This window comes from Chiloscyllium plagiosum, chromosome 7 (genome assembly GCF_004010195.1).
Source record: "Chiloscyllium plagiosum isolate BGI_BamShark_2017 chromosome 7, ASM401019v2, whole genome shotgun sequence".
In the NCBI taxonomy this organism is placed as follows: domain Eukaryota; kingdom Metazoa; phylum Chordata; class Chondrichthyes; order Orectolobiformes; family Hemiscylliidae; genus Chiloscyllium; species Chiloscyllium plagiosum.
Window position 1 is genome coordinate 14,124,732 of NC_057716.1, and position 11,078 is coordinate 14,135,809.

The 11,078-nt window shown below is 39.6% G+C and overlaps 1 protein-coding gene across 1 annotated transcript in view; it reads left to right on the forward strand.

Moving 5' to 3' along the window:
• Nucleotides 1–10,180, forward strand: part of LOC122551901 (G8 domain-containing protein DDB_G0286311-like) — a 14,184-nt gene extending 4,004 nt beyond the window's left edge. Inside the window, exons 3-4 of the mRNA XM_043694469.1 lie at nt 6,326–6,448; nt 9,848–10,180. Coding sequence (XP_043550404.1) covers nt 6,326–6,448; nt 9,848–10,180 — 456 coding nt within the window. The remainder of the gene's footprint in view (nt 1–6,325; nt 6,449–9,847) is intronic.
• Nucleotides 10,181–11,078: the final 898 nt, after the last annotated feature.

Genomic DNA, 11,078 nt, shown 5'->3' on the forward strand with positions numbered 1-11,078 from the left:
TGCGTCTCCATCAAGGATGGACACCTCAGCACCACACTTTACCGCAAACCCACAGACAACCTCACAATGCTACACTTCTCCAGCTTCCACCCAAAACATATTAAAACAGCGATATGGACAAGCCCTATGCATACACTGAATCTGCTCAGATGAGGAGGAACGTGACGGACACCTGGAAGTACTCAAGGATGCCCTCACAAGAACGGGGTACAATGCTCAACTCATCGACCACCAGTTCTGACATGCCACAGCAAGGAACCGTAATGACCTCCTCAGGAGACAGACACGTGCTGCAACTGACAGGATACCCTTCATTGTTCAGAACTTCCCAGGAGCTGAAAAATTTGGCCATGTTCTTCGTGACCTGCAACACATTATCAATGAGGATGAGCACCTCACTAAGACCTTCCCCACACCTCCACTACTTGCCTTTAAACAACCGCCAAACCTCAAACAGATCATTGTTCGTAGCAAACTGCCCGGCTCTCAGGATAACTCCATACAACCCTGTCATGGTGGACGCTGAATATATGTAAAACTCTGTTATCTCACTTTTTAGATTAGAATCAATCTAAACATCATGGCATAGACAGAGAACACAGGGGGCCAACACCTTCAACATATTGTCTAGCTATCACCTTTGTTAACAGCTAACCTGAGAATGCAACTTAAAAAAAAAGGTTTTGTGATTTACACAAGAAAGAAGCGAAACTATCACTGTATTCTAACAGATGAAAGGCTTAACAGACAATCAATTTTTCAATGTATAATTTTAGTTACATCACCCTGTAAATTTTTGCTATAAGTTCTGTGTTATGATTGAGCCTTCCGCTATCACCTGATGAAGGAGCGTCGATCCGAAAGCTAGTGTGCTTCCAATTAAACCTGTTGGACTATAACCGGAAATAATGATGGTGGACCAGAAAATGGCAGAGAAGTTGAGTAAATACTTTGCCTCAGTCTTCAGAGTGGACGACACTAGTAGTCTTCCAAAATTCAAGGGACACACAAAAAAAATAACTGTCATGAGAGAAAAAGTGCCAGGGAAACTAATGAGGTTAAAGGCTCATAAGTCCCCTGAATCTGATGGGATTGCATACAAGCATATTCAAGGAAGTAGCTCCAGCAAATACTCAATGCATTGATAGTAATCTTCCAAGAATCCTTAGATTCTGGAAAAATCCCAAAGGATTCGACAACTGCCAAGGTAATACCTTTATTTAAAAAGAGAAGGAGATGCAAAACAGGTAGCTGGATGTCAGATAGTTTAATATTTGTTGCTGGGAAAATGTTAATCTATTATAAAGGATGTAATAGCAGACCATTTAGAAAAACATAATATTTTCAAGCAGAGTCAGTATGATGTCATGAAGGAGACATCATGCCTGACAAATTTACAAGAATTCTTTGAGGAGGTAACAGGCTGGATAGATAAATGAGAAACAATGGATATAATATGTTTGGATTTTCAGAAGGCATTTGATGAAGTACTACACGTTACGCTACTTAATAAGATAAGAGTCCATGAGGTAGTATGTTGACATGAATAGAGGATTAACTTACTAAGAGGAGACAGAGAGTTGGGATAAGTGGGGCATTTTCTGGATGGCAGTCTGTAATCCACAGCGTGCCTCAAGGATCAGTGCTGGAATTGAGGATCACAGATCAGCCATAATCTAATTGAATGATGGAGTAGACTTGATGGGCTGAATGGTATACATCTGCTTGTACATCTTCGTCTTAAAACATCAGAAACCCCCGATCACGTAGTGCCCCCAGCTGCAGCACTACCTCTGCATCGCTCTCACTCCAACTTAGTGGCTGCCCTTAATTAACACCATGCAGATCTAGAAAGTTGTGTATAAAGACTAGGAGTGGAGAGAGGAATCATTATAATTAGGATTAATATGGATTCAAAAAGAGCACATCTATCCCAGAGCAATGGAATCTATCATTAATAGCATGTCAACTTCCAAAATGTTCTGATCAATAAATTGATGTTGGATCATGAAAAATACTCATCTCATGAAACTATTTCACTGCTTTGCAAAATATGAAAAATTGTTGTGAGTTCTGTGGCTTGAATTGTTTCAGTTGCATTAGTTTTCAAGACAGTGTCGTTAGATCATGAGACCCTAAGCTATCGATGCAATTAGGCTATTTGGCCCATTGAGTCTGCGCTGCTATTCAATCATGACTGCCACCCAGCCATTTTCTGGGACATAGCCAAAAGAATCAATTATCATTGGTAAGTACAGTTCACACATCATCACAGGAAACCTGCCCCTCTTCAAAGCTCTTGAAAACCATGTTGGTAAACATTGACCATTTTTCCAATTTTAACTTCACAATTGAAGATTGGGATAAAATAGGGATCATACCTGATGTTGGAAGGTATCCTCCTCATGCAACAAGATGATTTGAGTGATTATGTTATGAAATGAGCTCTCTTCAGACAGTGAACTAATCTTTTATTTCATTGCATATGACTTGAGTGTTTTGTTAATTTATGACAACAAATAGAATATGTAGTAGCGTTACTGGTGAAGTTGAATGATCATATTATGTTTAAGTTTATTATTTTCACTTCTGAAAACAAGCTTTTACAACATACGATGACTCTCATTTACTAAGAATAGAGGGGTGTAGTACATTGAAAATTGTGTTCCAAGTATTTAGCTTTAATTGCTTGAACATTAATTGTTAAATGTAAGACATATGGACATTGTGTTGATAAACTGATAATTCTGATGTAAGTTATGAGGTAAGGTGTGTCATTTCGATATATTAATATTTTTTCTTTTGAGTTTGGATTTCAAACAAACTCTATCTCACTTCAACCAGGTCTGCTACAAATTGAAACAAAAAATCCAAACTTTCAGTTTTTCCCTCAACAAACAAACCAAAGTATCTCCTGATCCATCTAATTAAAAGCAAGCTAATGCCTCTCAACGCTTACTCTGCCCATTTGCAAAACTCTCCCAATGCAAACAGTTTCCCATTACTATTCCAAGAAGTTCCTCTCTCACACACTCACTTAAAAATAATATGCTTCCAATATTGACAGTTACTCATTAAATCATTTCATTTACGGAGACCAAAAGCCACATGTCTTTGGTTCAAAGCTCAAAGTCAAAAATAAGTTCTATTAAAATATAACATATAAATCACACAGCTTGCATTACACCGGGACTTAGCTGGTTAGCCTTCAAGAATCACAACCACATTCCTTCGTATTAATTTGTGTCAATGCCTTTTCCTATATTGGTCTACACTTTTATACCTTTTCACATGATGAATAACTCACAAACAAAACAATATCTTTAATGCAGAAAAAATATCCAAAGAAGCTTCACAAATGCATATTGAAAATGCATTCATGAACTGAAAAGGACTAATTGGAAGTGGTCGACAAAACTTGACTAAATGGTGGAGTTTAAAAGAATTGGGGGGAGGAAGCATAATTCAAGAACAGAATATCAGAAGATGGGAACTGGGTGGCTGAAGTTATGCTGTCAATGACTAAGTAAAAATGGCAGGAAATTTCAGTTTACAGCTGACAGCTAGTTACAACATTTAAAAGGCATTTGGATGGAATAGGAGCCAAATACTGGCAAATGGGACGAGATCAATTTCGGATAACTGATCAACATGCAGGCGTCAGACCAGAGGATCTATTTCTGTGCTGCGTAACTGTATGACTCTATGTCTCAAAGCAGTAAACAGGATTCTGGAATATTGCTGAGCTTGATATTAGGATGGGAATGATCTGTCATTGTGCTTTTGCTACATCTTAAAAGATCCGGTAACAGAAGCCAGAACATTTCATACCTCTGAATTTGTTTACTTAATTTGATAATTCACCACTTCTTTATTCCATTGACATTATAATAGATAGTTGGGAAAGTTACCAAAAGAATTTAGAGTTTGGAGTGTATTGATTACGAAACTGGAAATTGATGCATGCCATTCCTTCCAAAATAAATTGCAACATCCTGTGATATGTTCGGACACGTAGTTAATAAGTGGTAAGATTATGAATGAAATGAACTGAGTGGAGTGCACTGATCGTGGTCCGATTGCATCATTGTTCTGTAAAATGCTCTATTGTTTTGCATGGCCTGATGACTGTAAACATTAAAAAGAAACAAACGACAGGCAGAGAATATATGAACGGGAGTATGAGCAGGATCTTGGGGATCTCAAACAAGCTTCATCATTTGTAAGATCATGGCTAATCTGATTATGGCCTCAACTCGATTTTTCTGTTTACCAGCTTTAACCATTGATTCCCTGCTTAAACAAGACTCTATTTAATTTAGGCTTAAAAATATTCAATGATCCTGTTTTCATTACTTATTGGGAAAAAGTCTTCGATATACTAACAACTCTCTGCAAAAAAAAACAATTTCCTCATCCCCCATCTCAACAGATGATCCTTCATTTATAAATTGAGTCCTCAAGTTCCTGGAAGGGGAAAAAACCTCATGGTACCCACACTACTGAACACCCTCAGGATCTTGCATGTTTCAATTAGATTGCCTTTTGAAGAATGGAATAGAAGTATTTACAACACAAGTGAAATATTTCTCTTCAAGTTTACTGTAGGCCAGATTTTCTGCTGTTCTGGCAAATAGTGAGGTGCACTCTGGAGTGATTAGGGTCAGATTTTTTATTCTGAACATTGGGTGTTAACTCAAATTCTCATGAGTCAGGTTTAGGGGACCCATGTGTAAGTTCTGCCTTCTTACAATTAAAGAAAATAGTAAGTGCTTTGCATTGAAGCTGAATTAAGATTTTGTAATTCCTAACTTGTTGCTGTGAAGTCCATATAGATCATATCTACCGCTCTGCCCTCATCAATCTTCTTTGTTACTTCATCAAAAAACTCAATCAAGTTTGCGAGACATTATTTCCCACGCACAAAGCCATGTTGACTATCCCGAATCAGTCCTTGCCTTTCCAAATACATTTACATCCTGTCCCTCAGGATTCCCTCCAACAACTTGCCCACCACCGAGGTCAGGCTCACTGGTCTATAGTTCCCTGGCTTGTCCTTACCACCCTTCTTAAACAGTGGCACCATGTTTGCCAACCTCCAGTCTTCCGGCACCTCACGTGTGACTATTGATGATACAAATTTCACTTGTTTTAGTGAAATCATCTTCAATGTACATCTGAGTCTCTGATTTAATTCGTACTTTTTAGTAGATTCATATTTTATTTCTTTATGTTATTTAATAAAAGCAACAGAATTTACCAGTGTGTGGTGTGAGTATGAAGTGAGCTGCCAGAGGAAGAGGTGGAGGCTAGTAAAATTACAACATTTAAAAGGCGTTTGAATGGGTATACAAATAGGAACGGTTAAGCAGGATATGGACCAAATTCTGGCAAATGGGACTAGAATAACCTAGAATATCTAGTCAGCAAGGACGAGTTGGACTGAAGGGTCTGTTCCTGTGCTGTACATCTGTATGATTCCAGCAGTTAATCATTTTCAGAGATGAGGAACCCCATCTTCCAAACATTTGGATTACTAATCCAGGAACATAACCATTACATTCCTGCATTTTTGTAAAATTCAGTACCAGGAAAATCAACTCGTGAAATTGATCATATGAATATGTTAGTAATTCATCCACAAATCAATCTACTCAATTTAGGACTCATATAACTCATATCATCTTCTCTACAATAATTTTTTAAGAGGTTCTTCTAACTGATCACTATGCAACAATTTGGAATTTGAATAGCTCCTTTAACATAGTAAAATGTCCCAAGTCATTTTCCAGGAGCACAATAAGATTTAGGAAAAAAAAACACTATTTGCTAAAATATCATTATTTATAAGTGTGAGCTGAAACACACTTCTGTTCTTGTGCCTGGGTAACTGTTGGAGAAGAAAGTATCACCCAGATCATATTAGTTATTGACATCCAACTTTAATGTTACAGTTGGACTTACTGTATTCTATGTTTGCCACTCTCTCATCCTGTCCTGCCACCAATGCACATATGCATCCATGTCCCTTTGTTCCTTCACCCGGTTAGAATTGTACCCTTTACTTTTTAAAGCATACATGTTTGTTTTTTCAATTGGCCTCATAATTTGTGTGGGTTGGCTAAAGGATTTTTACTGTCTTTTGAAATAATAAAAGTTGAGGAAAGGCAAAATTGGAGGGGTGATATTTCTGGGCATGGCATGTCATGTCAAAGTCATTTTTCTTTTAGCCGGCACACTTTCTTTTGGAACCAAGCCCTATATCATTGTTTGTAAGTGTTACCTGAAACATACTTCATTCATTTAACCCTGTCCCTTTGCTTAGGCCACTGATTTGGGAGAAGGTGCAACGGATTTCGAAATAATCATTGATGTCCAGGAAACTGTATGTGCTGTAAATTCTGGATTGGATCCGGCAAATTGTACACTGCTACTTACCCCAGATGCCGTGAGTATTACAATGCTAACCATTTACTGCCTTGTTCTAATTAATCCTTAAATGGCATATTGACCTGCCATGCAACATATGAAATTTAGTCCTGCATTGGTTGATAATTCACATTGACCCCCACACATCAGTAGGTAATAAAGCATCCACTTGCAAATTAGCATTACAGAGATAGCTTTGGAAGGTTCTGTTGTTAACATGGAACAAAGTAGGGTCAGTGATAGGGCAATAGTATAATGAACTACAGCTCTAATTTTGATGCAGTATGAACCTCCTCCATTATCCAGCTGAATGGGACTGCCTTCAATCAATCTTTTCTTGCTTATCCATTAATAGTTGTGCCAGTGCCAGTAATGGGATCGCTTCCCATTTCTGAATAGTTACCTCAAGAACACATCCTCAGTTCCCTTCTCTTCCTTACCTATATTGCACCTTCATAACTATGCCACAAGAAACATACTTGAACAAAGGGAGAAAAGAGTGCTGATTTGTTGGGCCATCACTGGCATAGAGACACAGAAAGAAGTTACCTTTTAATCTTAATTCTTAGGTAAGACAGCTAAATTCTGATAGGTCAGTGCGTTGCCATGGAATTGCAACAGAATTTAGCTGTCTCCATTACCAATATTTTGAAGAAATTGTAATATATGTACAAATTCATTTGTCTCCATAAAAGTGCATTAATGTAATTAGCTTTTAGTACATGTGAAAGCATCACACTGTACACCCAGCTGATAATCTAAAATTAGTTACTTGTGTAGCTCTTAGCATGTCCAGATTGTTTCATAAATGATTTCCTATGGGAGAATCACATCAAATGATGGATAAACTTATTTGAGACTTGCAAAAGTGGACTGCTTGAATTTGTCTCCTGCAAACCATCATCAAGACATGTTTTTTGCCTTAGAGCAAAATGGTGTGTAGAAAAGATATCACCCTGATAGTATAAATAAAATCTGGATCAATATTAAAAGTGCAAAGGAGAAGTGAAAAAGGAAATACAAGGGGCAAAACAAGATTAGATTGGTAGTCTGCGCAAAGGGAATTCAAAGATCTTCTGTAGGGAGATAGATAGTGAAAGGATTCAAGCCAGGTCCCCAGAACATTACCTGGCTCTCTGGATTTTTAGTCTAGTGGTAGCACCACTAGGGCCATTGCCTGTCCCATCTGTGACATGGCTTTTTTGATCCACTGTTGGTCTGTCTGGTTAACTCAGGACACCTTGCTCCAGAATGGGCCTGAGGGACTTCCTATTAAAACTGTGACCGGTATAATTCTTTTTGAAGATCTTTGGAAAGCAGTACAACTGAACTCTGCATGGATTGGGAATCATGAGACTTGGGAGAAAGAAGCAGGTCAATGATACGTATTAGACAGAAGGCAAAGCGAGTTGTTGTTTAGCTGCAATAGGTCTTGGCTTATACACCAAAGATTATGACTGATGGTTACCATTATTAAAGGCTTTTAAACAGAATGGGTGTGGTTCCACAGACTCAAATATTAAAGCATTCCCTGATAATATATTCAAAACATAGGAAACAGTTAAAGGAAAGGATTCAAACACCGTGGTACCTGAGCAAAGAGATACATAGACTATTATCATGACAGTCAGGGAGGAGTTAGAATGTAGCAAAAGGAATCTTTATAAAATATTTTTAAAATATTTTTCTGAATAGTTTCAGGATTTGCCTATAACCCTGTTGTCTCAGTAACCTCGCTGATCTGATTCAGTCAGATTGATTTTGCGATTAGCTGCATTAAGATAGGCAACCCTTTCATTCTTTGCATTGCCCTTTGCACTGTTCTGGCAATGCTGGATATCAGAGCACTGAATATCAATGTTGTTAAAGTGTTAGCAGTGGGAAAATGGCAGGCAATGGAGTCCTACCTCCAGCCTAATTTTCCTTGGGCAATCCTTCTATCGGGCATGATGAAAAATTCTGGACCCGCAAGTGAAATTCAGGGAGCTGAAAAGAAATATCATGCATTCAGTCTCCCACACTGAACAATATCATGGTACCATACCAATGTGCAGTGGGACAGATATTCTGCTGGCCAGATAGACATTATTCCAGTGTAGAGAGGAGGTATGCATGTGGACTCTGTGGAATCCTGATTGTAGCACACTCCCATAGAACTTCTGCAGTGTGGAAACAGGCCCTTCAGCCCAACAGGTCCACCCCGACCATCCAAAGAGTATCCCATCCAAACCCATTTCCCATTATTCCGCATTTACCTCTGACTAATGCACCTAACCTACCTATCCCTGAATACTATGGGCAATTTAGCATGGCCATTCACTTAACCTGCACATCTTTAGAATTTGGGAGGAAACCGGAGCACCCGTTGGAAACCCACGCGGACACGGGGAGAATGTGCAAACTCCATACAGACAGTCGCCCGAGGCTGGATTTGAACCCAGATCCCTGGCGCTGTGAGGCAGTAGTACTGATCACTGAGCCCCCGTGGTTAGCACTGCTGCCTCACAGTGCCAGACACTCATAGGAATTGCCTGAGGAATTGAATTTTCTGCTCAGCAGAACCTGCTGAACATCGCCATTAAAACTGGAGACTTACATCTACTGACTGCGTACTTACCTTACATACCCCTAACTACACCCGCCGACCATTAACATCACCCAGGACCTCATCTGACAGTCCTTGGGACCCAAAGCCCCTCCGATGGATCTGACCCCCACCCCCTGCCACTGCCACTGGATGTGATCCCGAGACACAACATCCACACACCCCACCCACCACTCCACTGCCAGACCAAATTTTACCAGCTCACCCTCACCACTTAACTGCCCTGCTTGCCATCTTTAACACTGGCACTGTACCCACATGGCACTTTACCCCCTGCTCATGATATCCTACATACATTGGGCACTATCCAGCTGTCACTTAACTCTGACTCCATTGGTCACCCTATTTACCTGGCTTCATGCCCCCTGACCACCTAGCATCCTATCCACCCAGCACCCTAACATCATACTTGATGATGCACTTATTGTCTGACAGCAGCTGTTAAAGTGTTTTTTGTGGACTCTTCAATTCTCAGAATACAGCAACTGACTGTTGTGAAATGGGGATGCAGTCTGCCTTCCTCTGACAGTTCAACATTGCAAAAGACCTGCCAGAATAGAAGAATGGCTCCACATATCTGAGGGAGACCAAAGCAGATCACTTCCGAAAAACCCATTCCTCCATTGAAAAGAAGGATGAGAGTGGCAACTTGCATGAGACTGTCACTCCCCAGGAAATCTAGCCCAATATTCATTGTGTTAATAAAATCCCTTGTTGTTTACAGTATACTTCAGTCAGGTGGGTGATCTTTAGTTCAATATTCCTCTCATTAACACTGTTATTGAATTATAACCTCAATCGTTATATTTGTAGAAAACTGCTACTTGCACCAGCCAGGTTCAAGTGAGACGGAATGAAAGTCCAGTTGTTATGGTACAATGCATGAACACAAGTATGACAACACCAACCCCAACATCAACACCAACACCAAACACAACGTCGACACCAACACCAACATCAACCCCAACCTCAACATCAACATCAACACCAACACCGATGTCAACAGCAACATCAAGGCCAACGTTGACCACAACTACAACAACAACAACCAAATCACCACCATCGTCGTCATCGGAAAGCAGTGAATCATCAGAGGAATGCAATACAAAGGTAAATTGCAGAACTCTGAAAAATTCACTTCATTAAGTACTGGTTTATGACATCCTGTAATCTGATTTGAAATAGTGGTGTCTTATTTTATGTTAGAGCTAAATTGTTATGATAAAGCCTCTATTTGAAACCGTCCAGCATAAGGAGGGAGGTGAGTCATTTGGCATCTTATTCATGCCATTCAACTAGATCAAGGTTGACCATCTACACAACCCCTTTATTGTGCCCTTATTTTAAAAAAATCATTTATAGAATGTGGGAGTACCTGGCTTGTACTCTCTATAGCCTGTCCCTAGTTGCCTCTTGAATCACTGCAGTCCACCTGCTTTGGGTTGACCCACAATACCGTTAGGGAGGGAATTGCAGGATATTGACCCAGCGACAGTAAAGGAATAGCGATATATTTCCAAGTCAGGATGGTGAGTGTTTTGGAGGGGAGCTTGAAGATAGTGGTGTTCCCATGTATCTGCTGCCCTTGTCCTTTTAGATGGAAGTGGTTGTGGGTTTGGAAGATGCTGTTTGAGGATCTTTGGTGAATTTCTGCAGTGCATCTTGTAAATACGGCTATTGAGCGTTGGTGTTGGAGGGAGTGGATGCTTGTGAATGTAATGCTTGATCTCCTTAGGCACAAATCTATCATAGCTTTAAATATGAGGCAAATGGGGATCCTGGTCTCTGTGCGAAAGATTTCCAAAGATTCACAATAATCTGAGTGAAAAATTTCTCCTATCATTGTCTTAAACGGACAACCTATTGTCATCGATCTTTGACCCACATGTTCTAGATTCTCCAAATGGGGAAGCTAATCTTTAAAATACTAGTGGAACTTCATATAACTCAATGGCATCACCATGTGTTCTTCAAAACTTCAGAGAGAATCAGTTCATCTTACTCAACTCCCTTTATTAAATAGCCCACCCTTTCCAGGAATCAA